The 20640-nt window shown below is 35.7% G+C and overlaps 3 protein-coding genes across 3 annotated transcripts; 1 reads left to right on the forward strand and 2 right to left on the reverse strand.

Moving 5' to 3' along the window:
• Window positions 1-3820: 3820 nt before the first annotated feature.
• On the reverse strand, window positions 3821-15481 carry LOC137820518 (G-type lectin S-receptor-like serine/threonine-protein kinase At1g67520). The gene is made up of 8 exons (XM_068624652.2): window positions 14373-15481; window positions 6033-7237; window positions 5632-5739; window positions 5390-5550; window positions 5101-5311; window positions 4593-4830; window positions 4359-4509; window positions 3821-4281 (listed from the first exon to the last, which is right to left on the reverse strand). The coding sequence occupies exons 1-8, from the start codon at window positions 15344-15346 to the stop codon at window positions 3970-3972; spliced, it is 3360 nt and encodes a 1119-aa protein (XP_068480753.1). The 5' UTR covers window positions 15347-15481; the 3' UTR covers window positions 3821-3969.
• Window positions 15449-16429, reverse strand: LOC137809220 (uncharacterized). The gene has a single exon (XM_068610355.1). The coding sequence runs from the start codon at window positions 16427-16429 to the stop codon at window positions 15449-15451; it is 981 nt and encodes a 326-aa protein (XP_068466456.1).
• Window positions 16430-17196: 767 nt separating this feature from the next.
• LOC137809223 (uncharacterized) lies at window positions 17197-17769 on the forward strand. Its single transcript, XM_068610359.1, has one exon. The coding sequence runs from the start codon at window positions 17197-17199 to the stop codon at window positions 17767-17769; it is 573 nt and encodes a 190-aa protein (XP_068466460.1).
• Window positions 17770-20640: the final 2871 nt, after the last annotated feature.

Raw genomic sequence — 20640 nt, forward strand, 5'->3', positions numbered from 1 at the left:
TACTGTCAGATGCTATCATTTAAAATACGGTGCTATTTTTTAAATTAACTTCATTTAAGAATGCGACTATTAGGTAAAGTCGCATTCTTAAAACAAAGCGCTTTGTTTATGAATGCGGCTTTATCTAATACTTGCATTCTTAAAACATTTTTTACCCTTACTCAGAAATGCACCACATATGTTTTCATACTTTCATTTCTCTGGCACTTGGTTTCTCTTCTATTCTTCTACTAGGTGCTTCCTATCTTCTTATATCCACATTGCATGCATTTTCTTCATGTCATCGATGAGTCGTTTGGAGCTCTCTACTTCTTCTTCACCATTGGTTTTTGTATTTTTTCCATTTCTCTTATTTGTTTGTTTTCTGCCATTGCTAGTCACCACTGTTTCATTGGCACTGTTTGAATTTTTACTGGGCCTTGCTCCGTCGCTGCTGCAGGTCTCGCGCCGCTCTTCACCACCATCATTGCCTTCACGCACAAGGTTGGTGGTGTTTTATATTTTTTAATGTTATTAATTTGTTTATTTATTATAGTTTGTATTTTTTAAATTTATATTATTTTTGTTTTTAGGTTAGAATAGAATTATTAAATTATTAGATGATAGATATATTTATATTATTGATATGTGCTATATTGAGTATGGGGGTGTTCGATCCTCAGCAAATGTGACATAGAACACTAATTAGAAAACACCTGAATGACTATTACAGAATATAATGGATCAAAATTGGATTAATTTTGTTCGCATAAGTGATAAGTACGAAAGATGAGTAAAAGAATTTATACAATTTGCGCAACATAACGCGAATAATAATGGTCATGATGGAGCAAAGATCAGGTGTGCATGCATTAACTCTTTGAATGGAAGGATATTGGATGTTAAGATAGTCAGGGGGCACCTTCTATCTGGTGGGTTTCTTCGATCTTATACAACTTGGACATGGTATGGTGAATTATTAAATTTACCATGTTATTCCGTAACTGAAGAATATGTGGGGTCCACCATGGATGATGCAGTACATGATGATGTAGAAGATGATCGATATGATTTGTGATGTGGGAGCTGAGTCTTTTGCAAAAGCGCATGGATATGGAAGTATGTCAATCGATGCAGAGACTCCATTGTATCCTGGATCAACCAACTTCACACGGTTGTCGGCGGTGTTAAGATTGATGAATTTGAAGACAATAAATGGATGGACTGATAAAAGCTTCACAGAATTGCTTTAATTGTTGAAGGATATGCTTCCAGAGGGAAACACCCTACCTAATCGTAAGAGAGGTTAGATTGTGTGGACCAGTGTACTTAAGATGGATGTATCCTGTTGAGCGGTATATGAAAACTTTGAAAGGTTATATGAAAAATCATTATCGTTCAGAAGCTTCAATGATTGAAAGGTACATAGCTGAAGAAAGTACGTATTAAATTTTGTTCAGAGTACATGTCAAAAGCAAATCCAATAGGTCTTCCAACTACTTCATGGCACCACAGGCGTTCTACAAGTAAATGTTTACGTGGTGTGAATATTGTAAGCAAATCTCAATCAGAAGTCTTGCAAGCACATTTGTATATATTAAATAACACAGATGAAGTTATACCTTACATAAAAGCTCATAAAGTCATTGTGAAGGCAAATAACCCAAGAGAAGCAGAGAAATGGGTATTGATGGAACATAATAGAACATTCATGCCTTGGTTTAAAGACGAGGTGTTAAAGGATTCAACGACATTGAAGACCTTGACCTGGTTGGCTGCTGAATTGAAGTTTGATGTCATTTCTTGTACAGCGTACGAAGAGAACAATTGTATATTTTACACGAAATCTATGGATGAAAATAGTACAATTAAAAATTCTGGTGTTAATCTTGAAGTCGACTCAATGCAGTTTTCCACTTCGAAAGATACAAATCTTGTACTTGGATCAATGACAAACTATGGTTTTACAGAAGAGATATGGGAGGTTGACTATACTAAGTTTTTTGTTCTAGTTTTCAAGTGTAAATGGGTTGAAAATAAAAGTGGGGTTAAAATTGATGAATCTAAATTCACACCAATGGACTTTTGAAAGATAGGGTATCGAGATGAGCCATTTATAATGGTTCAACAAGCATCTCAAGTTTTTTACGTCAAAGATCCTACGTCAAAACATCGGTATGTCGTTTTACACGGGAAAAAACAAGGGAAGGTCATAGATGATATTGAAAATGGTGACCCCCGTTCATTCACACCAATGATAATTAATAAAGATGACAATGTAGTTGATGATGTACATGCAACCCGTAAGACCATAATGAAGGAATTTACACATGAACAGTCATCCTACTATGGTAATAAATCTAGAAATATTTTTGATAATACGCATTTAGAATTTTATGTATTTGTTTTATATGATCTTCTTTTGACGCAGATATGGATGACGATCAAACGCCAATCAGACCCTAATTTGGACGAGGCAGTAAAAGACCTACTAGATTGAAGTGTCTCTCATTGAGATGTGCTGCTGGTGAGAATACACGTGTTGACATTTATGCCAACACTGGAGTGGCTTCTGCTCCTAATGTTGAGACGTTTAATCTCTATCTTGGAGTTATTTCTCGTGAGAGGCTCTCCATTTTGATTAATTCATGGGATGATGTGTTAGAAGTCGATCGAAACATGCTTTGGGAGGATGCTCAGGCAAGCTCTACATTATTATCGTTATCATATAATGCTTTTTAACATTCATTGATTAGTTTTAATTTAATGATATTATGTTGTAGACAAATTTTGAAATCCCTAATGTGGAACCGTGCGGTGAAGGTCACCACTGCTTCATTGTCTGTTGTTTGGGTTTTTGTTATGCTGTATTTGCTCCGTCGTTGTTGTTGTTGTTGCCTTAAGGTTTAGGGTTTTAATTTATTTTTATTTTTAAAAAAGAAGAATGCGACTATTTACCATAGGTACATTTATAAATTGCATTTACGAATGCGGCTAAATAGCCGCACTTGTAAATCTTCGATTTAAGAGTGCATGTTGATCAAGTGCGACTATATAGCCGCCCTTATAAATGTAAAATAGCCGCACTCGTTTTTCCTTTCTGCACCACTGAAAACTCAACCAAACAACTTTTTTTTCATGCTCAAACTCACTCATAGGCTTTAAAGATAAAGTGTATTCTATTATCAAATGTGTGATTTTACATGAGCAAAGGTGCTCTTTTATAGCCTAAGAGTCATGAAAATTAAGCCTCTAAGGAGAGTGTGAGACTTCTTAACACATGATTTCCTTAGGATTTTCTTATTCTACCCTAAGTTAGACTTATCCTAAGAAACAAACACCAAAACTATGAAGAAGATAACAAACAAGACCACACAAGTTGTAGATTTTTTTCTCTTTGGATTCTTCTATATTTTTTACATTTTATAAGAGTCCTAAAGTCTTATTGACTTGATGAAGTTCTTAATTTAACACCTTAACCTTGCTTCTTATAAGAACTTCTCTAAAATCCTCTCGGATGGTCCGTATTCTTTTCCATTTCTTTAACTTTCCTTGTTTCTTGTGATCACTCCGTCTTGTGTTGATATATTTTGAACCATGATCTCCTCATTATATAGCAATACTATAAGTGACTCACATAAAACATGTATAGAGTAACAAAAAAAACACATGAACAATGTTTGTCAATTAGATGGTTTCACCATATTGTTCAAGTCTTAGTAGGCGCTAATAAACCAAATGGTCTACTAAGACCATCTACCAAATATGGTAGAAACTGTATATGAAGCTCTGGAAGGTCTAACATGAAAAGACAGTCTAGTAACCTTTAAATAAGATTTTATTGAATCAATCTTCACCCATTTAAATGATTTGAGGGACAAATTAAAAATAAAAGCAAATGTTTACTATCTTAAAAATATAACAAACATTTCTTAACTTGCAATGAATAAGTAAATATCTAGTTTCTTTTTTAATTAGTACATAGCTCACTCAGATTTGTTCTATTTCCAACGAAGTAGTAATTTCTACTGTAGAACTAGTACACAACTCTGAAGAAAATAACTTCTCATTAAACATCTCTCTTTGAATATAAAATGCTGGTTTTTTAGGTAAAGACACTATTGCACTCTTGTTTGTCAACATTGATATAACGTCAGACATTGTTGGTCGATCATTTGCATATTGTTCAACACATAGGAGACCAACATGAATACACCTTTGCACTTCATCATAATCAAGTGACTCATTTAATGATGGATCCACTGATTGAAAACACTTGTCATCTATCCATAGTTCCCATACCTATAAGTGTTTTGTTCAAATTAGACAAAAAGAATATTATACCAAAAAACAAACTCATCAAAGCTAATTTTACATACATGTCCAATTAGATTTATTGGGCGATCCTCGTCATAAAAACTAGTGTTTTTTCGTCCACTAACAATTTCAAGTAACAAGACCCCGAAACTATATACATCAGACTTTGTAGAAAAAACTCCTTCCATAGCATATTCTGGAGACATGTAACCACTGCAAGAAATATTACATCAGAAAATAAATTTTATTTATAGATTGATATATAAGATAAATATAACCAAGTTTAACAAGCTTACTATGTCCCAACAACCCTGTTCGTATTTGATACTGAGTCTTGTTGGGTGAACATTCTAGCCATTCCAAAATCTGAAATTTTTGGATTCATATTTTCATCGAGAAGTATATTACTAGCTTTCAAGTCTCTATGAATGATTTTGAGTCTTGAGTACTTGTGAAGATACAATAATCCTTGAGCAATTCCTTGTATTATGTTGAACCGCTTATTCCAATCTAGTAATTTGCTTCTTGTACAATCTTCCACATGGTCATAAAGTGATGTGCGTTAGAATGTATGTAAAAAGAAATAAATGACTTTTCTTCATGATGTTCTAACTACTAGGAAAATTGAGTAATTATAGTAAATCTATCATCAACAAACAACAATGAGAGTTGAGAAAGATCAATGTTGACCTAAATATGTGTTTGAATAGTTGCATAATAATGAAAACAAGTTTTATCTGTTTGACATGTTAAACAACACATAATCAGAAAACATAATTAGATAATGTTCAACACATTCCTCACCGAAAAGATAGAAATCCAAGCTTTTGTTGGGCATATACTCGTAAATTAGAATCTTCTCTTCTTCATGAATGCAACAACCAAGTAGTTGAACAAGATTCATGTGCTGAAGTTCACATATAAATGTTAGTTCGTTTTTAAACTCTACAATTCCTTGTGTAGAACTTTTTGCAAGTCTTTTTATAGCAACCTCCTCTCCTGTTGGCAAAGTTCCCTAAAGAAATGAGAACAAAAAGACCATGAGTCCAACGAAATAAAGTTAGCAGCACATAACATGAGCAGTTTCGATCACCTTATAAACTGGTCCAAAGCCTCCTTGTCCTAACTTATTCTCTGATGAAAACCCATTTGTGGCTTCCACAACCATGGTATAATCGAATACTTTTAAACCGTGTCCCTTGTTCAAATCATTTCCAAAATCTTCGATTAGAGTCATTTCTTTCCTTTTCTTCTCTGATGAAAATAAGAAATATTAAAATATAGAAAAGTGATCAAAAGATTTTGTTTAACAATGAGTTTGAAATAGGTTACTACCTTGAAGCACATGTTTTCGTTTCTTTATTGCCAGGCATAGAATGGATGCGCATATTATGAGTAAAGTAGCTGCTATTACTGTACTTATCCATATCCACCTCTTTGTACCTGCTTACAACAACTCAAAATCTTCAAGTACCAATTATTAATTTTATGGCTTTATAATTATTTGCAATGCCATTGTTAAGCGTTGCAGCCAATGAGTTCTTCCCTTTTCAACTTGGAGATCAAAGACTGCTAAAAAAAGAAATTATTCACTCTTGATAAAGGGTGTATTCAATTTAGGTATGATTGGAATCTTTAGACTTTGCAGTACGCAATTTAGGGTATGATTGGAAGCATTAGAAATGAAACTTCTTTTTTGTCTATAAAAAATGAAATGAAGTTGGCATTAGACATACCGTGATGATGAGGGACTATGTTCCCTTTGTTCTCCAGTACGTAAATGTCTTCACCCGAAACAGTGCCGTCAACTATATAATCTTTTGATGAAATCCAATGATAGAATATACATCCACTTCCATCATTATAGTATTCTTTGAATCCATTGCAATAACAATTGCTCCAGCAAGCACCCTCACAATCGCTGTAACTAATATTCTTATTATCGTCATAAGTTACGTTTTCATAATTAGAGCGAAGACTCTTTTTGGTAAACACTTCATCAGGAATCCTGCATTTAGGTATATCCTGCCATCTTTGGCACCCTCCTTCTGTGTTGTTGTATCCAAAACACAGATCAGCCCTTGCAACGAATCCACCGTTGCTATTGTAAAGTAACTGCCCAGTACCAGACAGGAACCACTGACTTGTATGGCTTTCATTTGTAGATGTGAAAGAGAAGGTGTCTTCATCCTCATTGGAGACTATGCTGTACTTCAACACGCCTTGTGCATCTTCCGGAATGTTCTCAAATCTATTGTTCCTCAGTTTCCCACTTTTCCAACAAACTTTTCCTCGCCTCCTTATCATCAGTTCTTGTCCCCTCGGTTCCCATTCAAGACTAAAGCCACCTCGAGTCGCTCTCGCATAGATCAACTGCGAAAAAAGTAACCAACGATGGCCTGTTTTGTGATTAACACCTAACTTCATGGTGGGGATCAAAGTGTCAGTGGGATAATCGAAACTCTGCCACAAGAGAGTTGTTGTCCCATTGGAGTGAAGGTGATGAAGAACAAAGTTGCCTGTGTCCAACAAAGTGGCCACAGTGTTGTTGATAGGTTGAGGTGGAGAATACAGAATAATTGATTTTTTGACAGATGCATATTCTATTTTGAGCACGCCAGATAGGTTTAAGGATAGAACTGGATCGCTCGCGACGACAGATTGTTCTTTATTAGCGTCCCAAACTATAGCATGTTCATTTAGTATTGCTAAGTAAGGAAAAAAATCAACTCGACCTGCAATAGTAATAAATTCCAGAAGATATTTGCGACTCTTAGAATATAGTGGTGAAGTGGAGTTGAGTGTATCACCGGGGTTTAAACTGTCATCTGCTGCATCAACATGAATAGAAGAACTCAACCACAACCAGAGGTGCATGAAAGCAAGCACAAGTTTCTGAAGAATAAGCCTCATAGGATGCTTCAAATGTGGAAAGACTAGTCTGCAAGAGAGTGAGAGTGTGATACTGTGGTAAGTTCAAATACCTTATCTGTTAGAGCATCGGAAAGCAATATCAAACCTAAATAATTGGCCAAGTGATACTACAATAAAATTACTAAATAAAAAGTGATCAAAATAATTAGTTATAATAAAATAAAGATATTTTAAAAATTAAAAATAAATTAATTTTTAAATTATTTTATATTATTTTTAAATAGTTTTTAAATTAGTATCTAGTTAACAACTAAAGTTTTAACTACTAATTATTTAGTTTCTAAATTTGGTAGCAAAAACTTGATTACTACCAATTTAGAAACAATTTAATAATAATAAAAACTAATTTAAAAAATTAAATTTTTTTTTTTAATTTTTAAAATAATCTTTAATTTAATTACTATTATAACTTATTATTTTTGTTTTTACAAATTAGTTTTTATTTTATTATTTTTTTTAGTGTGATAACAAAAAGATCATAAGACTTAATTGATTGTAACTGATTTTTTTTTTCTGGAAATACTAATACTATTATTATCATTATTATTATTATTTAAACATTACAAAAAAATTACAAAAAATAATTAATTTATAAAAAAATAGTTAATTATTATATTTATTAAATTAGATATTATTAATAAAATATAGTTTTAATATAAATAATTATTTTAATTTTTAAAATTTATAAAACAATTTTTAAAATGTTATCTAATTAATTATGAGTAACTTATATTTTAAATTTGGTGATTAATTAAATATTAGTTTAAAAATATTTAATTATCGTAAAAGTTATTTTAAATATCAACTTTTATAGTTTATAAAATAATATCTTTGTAATAATTAATTATTTTTTGTTTTATTACAATTAATTTTTATTTAATATTTTTTTTAGTAATATTTATTTATAATAATTATAATAAAATAAAAATTTATAAATTATGTTTATTTCAGCTATGTAAGTCTAGATAACACAGAACAATTTAGAATTTCTCAAAGTCGGTGTTCTAGATGTGACCAACCTTTTCTGTTGGAAAGAAAAAGAAAAGAACTTTTAGTAAAAGAAAAGAAAAGTACCACTTATCTTTACTAAAATAATTGAAAAACTATGGATAATTGCTTACTCGGTGTTAGATTGTACTTTTGAAGGTACATGTTTTATAAAATAAAAGAAAGGTTCGTTTCTCTATACAAGGTAAAATTATTTTATAAATAAATTAAAAATTATATTTTACAAAATTAATAAAAATAATTTTTACAAATATATAAACTATGTTTAATTCATAAAGGAATTAATTTTAAACAAATTAAGATGTTTGCATATGATATATCAATATAAAGGGAAACACATTATCAATGGCCGACAAAACTTTTTGCTTTTGAGTAATCTCTTCTCTTCCATGATTGAACTTTCAAATATATGAGATATCATTTTAGCATGGACAAGTTTAACACTTTTTTCTCACAATAGGAAAATAATGAGGTCACATTTATTAGAGGTCCATTATAATTTTAAAAGAATTAGTATACAAAAGGAACTTTAAATTAGAAAGAGGCTTCAGTCTATGTTTTCTTCTATATTGTGTTTAACTTTATTAATTTTAGTTTTTATCTATTTAACATAAACTTTCTCACTGTTTTGTTTTTAAATTAAACAATTTTGATTTCTTGTCAACATGTATAATTTTATTTTATTTTTCAGCAAAGAATTAAATTAAATAAAAGGGAATACTTCAGGGGTATCCCAACCCATGTACAGAAGAAAGAAAGAAACCTATCTATATCTAGAACAAAACCTCTTCCCTTCTTAAAAAATAATAAAACTTTCAACAAGGGACCATAAACAGTTTGCACCAAGAACAGGTACCATAACCTAGGTGACACAAGACAAGGCTTCATTAGAGCTAAGCCACCACCATCAACGAAACAATTAATTCTATCATTCCTCCAACACATCACAAACCTTGCATCCCCATGGACTATGTGTTGGAACACACATCCAAAAAACCAAATTGGCAGCAACAAATAATTAGCTGCAACACACATCAAATAGCATTCTAGGATTGATACAAGCCTTGATTTGGCCTTGGAAGTCAATTGCTGTGATTTGGCCTTGGATAGCATCTGCCATATCTACCATCAGAACCACTGATAGCATCCTGCATCCCTTCATTTGGACTAAGCTGTCCCTGCATAACGCTGTCATGTAATTAAAAAGGCAAACAGCACACTACTACATCATTTCCATCTCCTTCCAAATCTTCACCGTGGCACTTTAAGCACCTAACCCTTCCGAATTGTTGTGCAATCATACCCATAGCAAGAAAACTCACTCCACTAGAACCAGCATCTAAACAGTATTATGGAATGGCACTCATCCTTGAGATCAGAATCTCTTATGAAGTGGCAACCTCCAGTTGTGCTCATCTTCTCCACCTTGTCTCCAACTTGGTCTCTAAAATCCAGCAGCATATACTTCCTTAATTGGTCCTAGAGAATCAATCTTGTAAAACCCTTCGTTGTCCTTTAGTCTTCTATTGTTTTACCTTTCAATCATGACCGCCAACAATGCTAACAATGTAAGGTTCGTGTTCATCTTTCACTCCACCTCTTCGAAAACCTCTCTAAGAAAACAACAAATCTGCAGAATTTGTTTCCTATATACCAGCATACTTCATGTAATCCCACAGCAGAATAACTCTTTCACCATTGTCCCATTTTGGCTAAATGTTACGCATTCTAATTATAATCTCTTCTTTCTCATCACTTACCTTTCATCTTACCCTATCCCCCTTTCTTAGATAAATTGTTACAGATGGGTGCCTTCTTCCCAGTTGTTTATCAATGACTGACTCACCTTTTAACTTACTTGTTGGGTTCAGTTCTCTCGCTTTCGTTGTCTGCAAGAATTTCTTACCATTACAATCTTCTTGCTCGTTAGGAAACACTTTTTTCTCCTCCCTGCAAAACATCCAAGTATATTCATCACAGCCTCACAACAGAATATTGAACCTCACCCTTCCAACTATGCCAGCTTCTCCGTTCTCTGCTACTTATTATTGAACATCTATTCATCCTGTTTACCTGCATCACAAAACAACTACCTTCTACTCCACTTAAAAGACATAAAAACAGAATGTTCTATAACCATAGATATGCAAATCAAACACATTTCTTAGTACCATCCAACCTATCATGCTTTATGAATAGAATACGAAATAGTTACACAGATTGCAACAAGCTGAACTTATTTTGTTACCATCTTAATACAGGTTAGGGGTGATAAAATCCATTCAAAATAAGAGAAGTTCACTTTCCTTTCTTTATATTTCATCCAAACCCAGGATTGTACTTGTGCTAGAGTAAAGATTTCCTCTGCATCTACCTTACCTTGATTAAAAATAACCCTGTTTCTATGCTTCCATATACACCACATGACTGAAACCCACATGTTTTTCCATAAACTGTTGCCTTCTTGATTTAAGCATGAGCATGAGAATTGTTCGAAATGACAAATCAAATCACTGTGGTTCACCGAACTAATCTCCAACCAGCTGAGGCACAAATTCCAAACTTTAATTGATTCCTCGCATAAAATTAAATGTGCGTAGTTGTCTCCTCCTCCTTCCCACATAAAACGCATAAAGTATCCTCCATTACAACACCCCTTCTCTGCAGGTTCTGTTTAGTCGCAATTCTATTCGACAAAGCCCTCCACACGTAAAACAGGGTTGAGGGCATAACCTTTAAACCCCAAAGATGTTCAAACACCTCCGACCCCCTCCCAATTGTGTGATTTGCTATCTTATTATAAGCTGATTTTACCGAAAAAGAGTATGATGGAGGGTCATTCCAAAACCTTTTGTCCTCAGTGTCTTGGTGTAATGACACCTGTGATATTATTGTCATAAAATCCTCTACCATTATTTTTTTCCCACTCAAACCACTCTCTTCTCCATCTAAATTCCCACACCCATCCTTCTGTAGACCATCTTCCACATCTATTTATGGTCTTATCCTTCAATTCTGAGTTATTATATAATCTTTCAAATCTCTCTTTGAGTTGACCAGTATCTAACCATTCATCCAAAATTTGATTTTTTCCCCTGATCCCACTTTCCAGACTAAGTTCGCATTGAACCAATTATTGCCTTGATCTGAAGTTCTAACTTTTATTATATCCTTCCACCATCTAGATGAGTTTGCTAGCCTCCTCGAATCATACTTCGAGTCTAGAACTTCCTTCCAAAGTCCTGTCTCTGGTGATTCTAATCTCCATAACCATTTAGCTAGCAATGCCTTGTTGAACTCATCGATTCTCCTGATTCCTAGTCCACCTTCCTTTTTCACTTTACAGATGTTCTCCCAACTAATCCAAGCGATTTTACTCCCCTCTGCTCCCCACCCCGCACAAAAACTTTCTTTGTAGTTTTGTGATCTCCTTGCACACTCCTACCGGGGCTTTAAAAAATGATAGAAAGAAAAGTGGTATGGCGTTGATGACAAATTTTATTAGGCAAACTCTTCCCGCGAAGGACAAGTTCCTCCCCTTCCATACTGAAAGTTTCTTTCTAATCTTTGATAGGACAGGTTCCCAGAAGGAACACCTAGATGGATTACCACCTATGGTTAGTCCTAGGTATGTAAAGGGTATATCCATAAGGCTACAATGCATTATTTCCGAGTATAGCTTCACCTCATTTCTATCTACTCAAATTGCTCCAATTTTGCTCTTATGGAAATTAACTTTGAGGCCCGAGCTTAGTTCAAAACATCTTAAAATGGCCTTTATGCACATAATATTCTGTACTTTCGATTCACATACAAAAAGAGTGTCGTCAGCAAATTGGAGTAGATTAATTTCCACCTCCTTTCCCCCCACTTTTATTCCGGATAACAATTTTTTTCTCGTAGCTTGTTTCACTAATCCCGCCAGACCTTGTGCTACAATCAAAAACAAGAACGGTGCCATAGGGTCCCCTTGTCTAAGGCCTCTAGAGGGTTTAAATTCTTTTGACGGGCTACCATTTACCAAAACCGAGACTGTAGCTGATTCAAGGCATTCTCTAATCCATTGTATCCATCTTTTGCAAAACCCAAGTCTTTCCATCATATAAAACAAGAACTCCTAACTCACCGAGTCGTACGCCTTTTCGAAATCAAGTTTCACAATGACCCCACTTTTTCTCCTTCTTTTCAAATCATCCAACACCTCATTCACTACTAGAACGTTGTCTAATAATCCTCTATTCGATAAAAACGCCGATTGTGATCCATCTATCACCTTCTCTATAACTTTTTTAACCCTGTTAGATAACACTTTAGTCAGGATTTTATACAAACAGCCTACTAGTGATATGGGTCTATATTCTTCAAGAGATTGGGGATTTTCAGACTTTGGGATCAGCGTTAGGAAGGAAGAATTACAACCCTTCGGAATTTTCCCTTCTCTGTGGAAACAATTAAGAGCTCCCATCACCTCCTTATTTTAAAGACCCCAGTACTTTTTAATGAAACTGAAAGTTACGCCGTCTGGACCAGGGCTTTTCTGACTATCACAGTTCCAAATTGCTTCCTTAATTTCCTTTTCGTCAAAAGGATCAGTTAAGAGTCTATTGTCGGATTCTGTTATCTCCTCAAAATCTACGTTATCCAACCTCACGCCAATGTCCTCAATGGCCGACATCTTTTTCTTGTAGAATTCTTTCACCATCTCCTTTACTGTATTTGGCTCCTCCACCCAATTACCTGAGTTATGGCAATGTAAACCTTTTTATCTCGTTCCTTAATCTCCTCCACTTAATTGACACATGGAAGTATTTCGAGTTAGTGTCCCCCTGCTTGATCCAAAGGTCTCTTGACTTTTGTTGTAATAAAGATTCATTCCTCACATTTATATCTTGTAATTGGCTTAAGAGTTCTCTTCTTTCCCTAATCTTTTCATCATTCAATTCCTCTATGTCATCCTTCGTATCCAACTCTTGTATTTTCCTTAGAGTATCAAGTTTTAACTTATCAGTGTACCCAAAGACTTCTTTGTTCCATCCTTTCAAGTCGCTCTTTAGCATTTTCAATTTCTCTTTTATCAGTGTACCCAACAACTTCTTTGTTCCCTCCCATTTTCTTTTGACAAATATTTCAAACTCCTTATGGTCTTGCCAAATATATAGGAACCTGAATGGTTTTGGTCCCCAGTCAACCACATTTGATTTAAGCAGCAATGCACAATGGTTAGAAATTTGTCTATCCAAGACATATTGCTTACACCCTGGCCAATGTTGCAGCCATTCAAACGTAGTTAAAATTCTGTCAAGCCTGCTCTTAGCTTTGCCATTAGGTCTATACTAAGTAAATTTTCTTCCTATGCAAGGTATGTCCACCATTTCCAGTTCATCAATAAAATTATTAAAACCTTGCATTTCTCTCTTGTTACCACTCACTCGATTTATCCCTTTGCGTTCCCCTTCACTTCTTACAGAATTGAAATCCCCCAACATGCACCATATTTTGCAAGGTTCATTATTTCTAATCTGTTTTAAATCTTCCCACATATGTATTTTGTCTGGCATATTACACGAAGAATACACATTTACTATGACTACAGGAATATTATTCTCCTTAAAAAACCCGAAAAAAATATTGAACCGACTACTAATTATGCGGTTTGAACAAGTAAAGAACTTTTTGTGCCACATCGTGAGAATACCCCCTGCCCCATTAGATGGTTCGCTATAGATATAGTCAATTTCACTGTCTCCCCACAACTGACAACATTTGTTGAAACTGAAATTTACTGTTCTTACTTCTTGCAAACATACCATTCTGACACTTTCCTTTCTAATGACATCCTTAATATACCTCCACTTCACAGGGCTCCTGAACCCTCTTACGTTTATTGATAAAATTTTCATTTATAACCCATGTTTTCCCCTGCTTCTCTTTGTAATTTTTGATTCCTATCCCTTTTTTCCAAAACTTCTAAGTTTAACATAACGTTCCCTTCAACCCCACCCGTTGCTCCTATTTGTTTACCCAATTCCCATAATCTAATCGTTTCTAATGAACCGTGTTTTAGCCAAAATAAGCGATTGCAATTATTAATAGCTATGTCAGAAACTGAATTGCTAATTTGAGATAAGACTGACCTTAATTGCTTGCGTTCTACCCACTTGCTGTTTTTGCTTGATTCTCCCACCCAGAAGACTCTTTTTTCCGTAGCATCCACCTGCTTTAAGGGGTTTAGACCGTTGACTTGCGTTGTTTGGTTAATCTTTCCTTCTGCCAATTGTTGAATCCCATTCTTACTTTGCTCTTCGCATCCTGTCTTCCTCTGCCCCATGAACGGTAAGTATGCATCTCTTATTCTATCCGATCTCAAAGCACTCCGATTTTGGCTCCTAAAATCGTTTTTTTCCGCCTCAACAGAACCTATCTGTAGATGTTTTTCGCCGTTCTCCCCCGCTGGTGCCGAAAGAATAGAGTCTTCCACCCTCAGGATTGAAAGAATTGGGTCCTCCTCTCCCCCCTTCGTAGCACCCGACAAAGACGATGCTTGATGGGACAAAGGTCCTCCCTCTTTCTCTACCATTTTCGGTAAACACGATGATATACTCTTTCTTACCTTCGACACCGCAGTGGAATTGGTTGATGCCGTAATGAAGTTCTCCTTACGAGGCTTCTCAATGTGAGCGGTGACCTCTTTGTGCCATGGGTACCCAGCTTGTTCAGATTCGCCTAAAGATTGTGAAATTTCAGTGTCAATCTCCCTCCCGCTAGATCCCTTCCATAACTTCTCTTCATCCATGCTTACCTTTGGGTCGTTTTTATTAAAAAACACATTGTGGTTACAATCTCCACACCCCCCTTCTTTTGCCCGGTGAATAATTTGGTCCATGTTGCTTTGGGCCATCTTCGAAGGCCCAATCCCCATTGCCACGTCAGCCCTGTTTAGGACCGTTGGAAAATCAAACCCTAGTTTTTCCTTTCCCCTGAAATTGCCGCAAATGGGTGCCGAAGTAGCTCCATCGGAATTTGCCAAAAAAGGCTTGAAACCTTGTAACTGTTCTATTGGTTCAGATTTCCGATGAAGCTGTGCCGGCATGGACTGAGCGTGACCCATTTCCACCGTTGGTTCTTCGAAATCGCAATTCCCCGATTGTCCTGATGCAAGAGACGCTAAAGACTCCTCCTCTATTTCGATTCCCTCTGATGTTTCATCCCACTAACATTGGCAAAGTTTGTGTTCTGGGACAGAGCATTCTTCCTCCACCGATATCTGATACAAATTTTCATTGATTCTCATGTAGTTGGTTAACTTTGCCTCACATTCCACTGTTACTCTAATTTTGAATCTTGCATACTCAAGTTCTTCCAGTGCCAGCGTTGCGTTATCAACCTCCACAAGAGTTCCCATTAATGCTGCTATGTGTTTGAAGCAGTCAGTATTCCATAATTTCAACGGTAGCCCCCTACATCTCACCCACACCAATTTGTCCACCGCTACAAATTGTTCTTCCCATGGAATGATGGTGTCAAACATTTCTTCAAACCATACTTTATTTTCTTCTATCGCTTCAAGGATCTTTGTTTCGTTTTCCCCCATCAATAGCACATGGAACCCTCCCAAAAATTTAACCTTTATATGACTGAGACCTTCCAAAATAAAACATTCATTCAAACATGATACTTTGCTTAAATCCGAGACTCTTCCAATGTAGCACTTTTTTAGCCAATCCCTTGGAGTTTCTTCTGCTCTAAAATGAATAGCCTGCACCCTTGACCTATTCTGAGTTTGTTCACTAATACTTTTACCAGTCTTAACAATGTTTGCATATGTTTCTTTCTCTTTGGCCCTCCATTCTTTTTTTGGTTCACTCTTTATTTCTGAAACCTTCTCTTTCAACTTCATATTCCATTCCTTTCTTGTTTCTGCTGGTCTATTGTATTTCGGCCTGTTAGCCTTCAGTTTCCAGCTTCCAATCCAAATTGTGTTCAGATGATTCTTTAGTTCCCTGACATTCTGTACTCCCTGAAATCTCACAAAACCAAACATTTGCTTCTTAATGTTCAACCTTCTTGATATGAAAATATCACTTACCCTTCCCCATCTGCGGAAAATCCTCCACAAATCTGATTCTTTGATGTCGAAGGGAAAGTTGGAGAAGAAGAACGGAGTCCCTCCCGAAGTGTAGTCTGAGCTCATGGAGGCAAAAGTCTGATTTTGATATTATTGATCTTTTGTCAACATGTATAATGCCACTCAACATTATTTCTAAGGTTAATTATGTGCGTTTAGTTATGAAAGCCATGTGGAGGGTAGGGTTTCATAGCTGTTTTTGGGAAGCATATCAAGTCTAATGTGGATTGTGCGTTCGTAAATGTGTATGTTACGTGCAATATGAAAGATAAATTGGCTTTATGGGAGAACCTCTCTTCTTTAAAAGCTACAACTCGGGATCGAGCGTGTTGTCTCATTAGTAATTTTAATGCGATTAGAAATCCTTTTGAGAGGAGAGTTATTATAGAATGTGGCAGCCAAAAGTGTGAGATCTTTGGTTTCAACGACTTCATTGAAAGGAATTTTTTGATGCAATTGCCTGTTGCGGGTAAGAAGTTTACGTGGTATAAGGCAAATGGGTAAGCTAAAAGAAGGATTTACAAAGTTCTTGTTTCGGATGAGTGGCTACAAAAGTGGCCTATGGACAAACAATATATCTTACCGAGGGAGGTCTCGGATCATTGTGCAATTGTGGTTAAATCAGTGGTGAGAGACTGGGGGTCGAAGCCTTTCAGGTCTTTAGATGTGTGGTTGAAGGAGCCTGGGTTCAAGGATATGGTGAAGGAAAAATAGAACTCTTGTCCTGGTCAAGGAAATAGTATGTTTGTGTTCAAAGTTAAAATGAAGTGTCTGAAAGCAGATCTTAAGAGGTGGAATAGAGACTTGATCGGGCACCTGGAATCAGGAACAATATGGTTTTAAAGGAGATTGAGGGGCTAGATGGCCAAGATGAAGATGATGCCCTACCTGAGAGTTTGAGGATGAGGAGAGTAGCCCTCTTTAGTCATGTAGAAGAGATTAATAAAAAACTTGAGTCTCTTTTCAGGCAGAAAGCTAGAAATAATTGGCTTGCGTTTGGGGATTCTAACTCCAAGTTTTATTATTCTGTAATCAGATGGAGGAAGCTTAGGAATGAGGTTAAGGGTGTTGATATGGGAGGTGTGTGGTGTGCGGAGCCTGAGGTTGTTCGTAGGGAGGCACTGAAGCTTTATGAAGCTAGATTTTCTGCTTCTCAAGATTTTGGAGTCAGACTTGATAACGTTGAGTTCAAGACCTTGTTTGTGGAGGTCAGTCTAAGTATGGTATCCAAATTCTCTGAGGAAGAAGTTAAAAGTGCTATTTGTTTGTGTGAGGGGTCAAAAAGCCCTGGTCCAGATGACTTCAATTCTAACTTTATTAAGGGTAGATGGGAAGTGTTGAAGCATGATATTGTAGTTGTTGTTCACCTCTTTCAAGAGACGGGGGTGCATCCCAAAAGGGTGTAATGTGTCCTTCATTACTTTTGTTCCTAAAGTGCAGGACCCTATAAGTTTAGACCAATACAGGTCAATTTCTCTTATGGGCTCGTTGTATAAAATTATCACGAAGGTTTTATCTTGTCGTATCAAAAAAGTGTTACCTGAGGTTATAGATGATTGCCAAACGACTTTTTTAAAGGACAGAGGGATGCTAGATAGCTGGGACGTGCTGAAGCATGATATTGTAGTTGTTGTTCACCTCTTTCAGGAGACGGGGTGCATCTCAAAAGGGTGTAATGCGTCCTTCATTACTCTTGTTCCTAAAATGAAGGACCTTATAAGTCTAGACCAATACAGACCGGTTTTATCGATCGTATTAAGAAAGTGTTACCTTTAACCACTACACCAAACAAATTCTTTTGTCCTATTATGAATTTTATTATAGTTATTATTATTATTATTTTTAATATTGATATTAATATTAATATGAATATTATCATTAATATTAATATTGTTATTATTAATATTAATATTAATAAAAATATTAATAATTTTAATTTTAATATGATTTAGATGGAGACAATCAATATGAAATATTATTATTGATACTACTATTTATATTTATTTATTTATTTTTTAATTTTTTATAATTTTAATATTATAATTTTATTTAATTAAAAATCCGTATGTAACGCTCACTTTACATACGAATCCAAATCCGTATGTAAAATCTGTATGTAATGCTCACTTTACATACGGATGTAGATTCGTATGTAAATATCAAATTTCTTGCAGTGTATACCTAGGGTTAGAAGTTGGTGGTAACCCTAGAAGGAAAACGTTTTAAGAACCTATTGTGAGTAACGTTAGTGTTAAGCTAAGTGTCTGGAAGGGGATAATCTTGTCGTTGACGGGTAGAATCTGCTTGATCAAGTGGGTTTTCACGTCCATACCCCTGTTTTATTTCTCCTTCTATAAAGTTCCAAAATTAGTGTGTGATAAAATTATTAGCATTCAGAGAAGCTTTTTGTGGGGATAGGAAAGGATAAAATATCTATTGCGTGGGTGAGTTGGGACAATCATTGTAAACCTCGGGAGGAGTGAGGGATTGGAATTAAAGATGTCAGAATTTTCAATGTGGCTCTCTTAGTAAAGTGGTAGTGGAGGCTCTTAAGTGAAGAAAAAGGAAGGTGGAAGGATATTTTTCTATCTAAATATGACTCGCAAATTGCCCAAAGTCAGTTAAATGTGAAATATCACTCGTATTGGTGGTGTGACTTATCTAAAAGTAGTAGAGAGGGACAAGATGGAGGTTGGTTTAAAGAAGTTGTACGGTGGAGAGTGGGTAGCGGGGACAAGGTCAGGTTCTGGGACGATGCTTGGGCTGGTTGTACTCCTCTCATCAATACGTATCGTAGGTTGTATTTTGTGTCTATGGATAAGGGAATGATGGTGGCAGATGTAGGGGAGTGGGAAGACTCTGTGTGGCACTGGGGGCTTAAGTGGAGAAGGGATAGTTTCCAATGGGAGACTACACAAGAAGAAGGGCTTCTAAGGCTCCTAGAAAGAGTCAAACTGCTTAAGGAGGTGAAGGATAGGCAAGTATGGGATGGTGACGAATCTGGAGATTTTTCAGTAAAAAAAGCTTATGCTCGTCTTGCAAATCATGGAATTGGGCTTCATCAGAATGTATTCAGGCTTTTTTTGTATGTTTAAAGTTTTCCCAAATATCTTGACAACGACATGGAGGGTAATGGTGGATCGTATCCCAACAAGAGTTAATCTCTCTAAGAGAGGGGTGGAGATGTCTCACATGAGTGTGTTATGTGCCTAATTGTAAACGAACCTTCACAACATCTCTTCTTAAAGTGTAAGATAGCTCAAGGGGTGTGTGGTCGTTGCTTTAGATGGATTGATGTATTGTTTGTCCAACATGATGACTTGAAGAATCATTTCGAGCAATTCTGCTTACCACAAGGCTCATTTTCTCAAAATTTGGTGTGGAAAAGAATGTGAATGGTTGTGGTGTGGAGTATCTAAACAAAGGAACCTTATTATCTTCAAGGAGGGAGTTGCAGATGAGGAAGAAATCTTCCAAATGACGCAACTGAAGTGCTGGCTTTGGTTGAAAAGTAGAATGCATTCCTTTATTTTTATTTTTTCCTTTTCGGAATGGTTGTTGAATCCTATTTTGTGTATTAAGAACTAGATGTGAAGTGTGTTTCTGAAATCCTAGTGTTGTTATGGAAGGGTGAGGTGTATAAGTGGATGAGAAGGAGTAGATTTGTGGTAGGAGAGTTGTCTGATGCAGGGATTATGTTGTCACCCACAAAATGCCTATGCTCTGTTGGTTCTGTTATACCAGTCTATGCAACTTTGTAGCATAATGCCACCACTCCCTGCTGGTTTTATGTTGATGTGCGCTAGCAGGGATGAAGATTAGTAGAGTTGTTGCCTCTGTGTTTTCAGTGTAGGTGAAGTTTTAAGGAGCTGTAGAATTAGACAGCAGCTACAGAAAATCAATAGACAAATTGTTCTTAGGTGGAGGAGAAAGATGAAGAAGAGTGAGCTCTTAGTTAGGTGGAGGATTCCTTGGGAATGTAGATAAGTGGAAGGGACCTTGGAAAACAGATTAGGAGGAGGAAGCTGTAGATACAGGGGAGGTTTTGTTTATATCAAAAGTTGCAGTTTTATCTGTGAAGTTTCCTACATATTTGTGCAGTTCTAGTGCGTAGGAAATTGCAACACACTTAGGCTTTTTCTGAAGCATAATTTTGTAGTAAGTTACCTTTCATAAGGTTCAACAAGCATTACATATATCTTTTTCGGACATTATTGTCGGTCAGGCTGACGCATGACTCAAATTATGCATCAATCAAGCTGACGCAATATTATTAT

The sequence above is a fragment of the Phaseolus vulgaris genome, chromosome 11, assembly GCF_051622355.1.
Source record: "Phaseolus vulgaris cultivar YP4 chromosome 11, ASM5162235v1, whole genome shotgun sequence".
Taxonomy (NCBI): domain Eukaryota; kingdom Viridiplantae; phylum Streptophyta; class Magnoliopsida; order Fabales; family Fabaceae; genus Phaseolus; species Phaseolus vulgaris.

Coding starts and splice junctions, on each gene's coding strand:
- LOC137809223 (XM_068610359.1), top strand. CDS start 17,197: ATGGTTTTAAAGGAGATTGAGGGGCTAGATGGCCAAGATGAAGATGAT.
- LOC137820518 (XM_068624652.2), bottom strand. CDS start 15,346: ATGGGTCACGCTCAGTCCATGCCGGCACAGCTTCATCGGAAATCTGAA. Junction 5,740..6,032: donor CATAGTCCCTCATCATCACG/GTATGTCTAATG, acceptor TGTTGTAAGCAG/GTACAAAGAGGTGGATATGG. Junction 5,551..5,631: donor ACGAAAACATGTGCTTCAAG/GTAGTAACCTAT, acceptor TATTTTCATCAG/AGAAGAAAAGGAAAGAAATG.
- LOC137809220 (XM_068610355.1), bottom strand. CDS start 16,429: ATGAGCTCAGACTACACTTCGGGAGGGACTCCGTTCTTCTTCTCCAAC.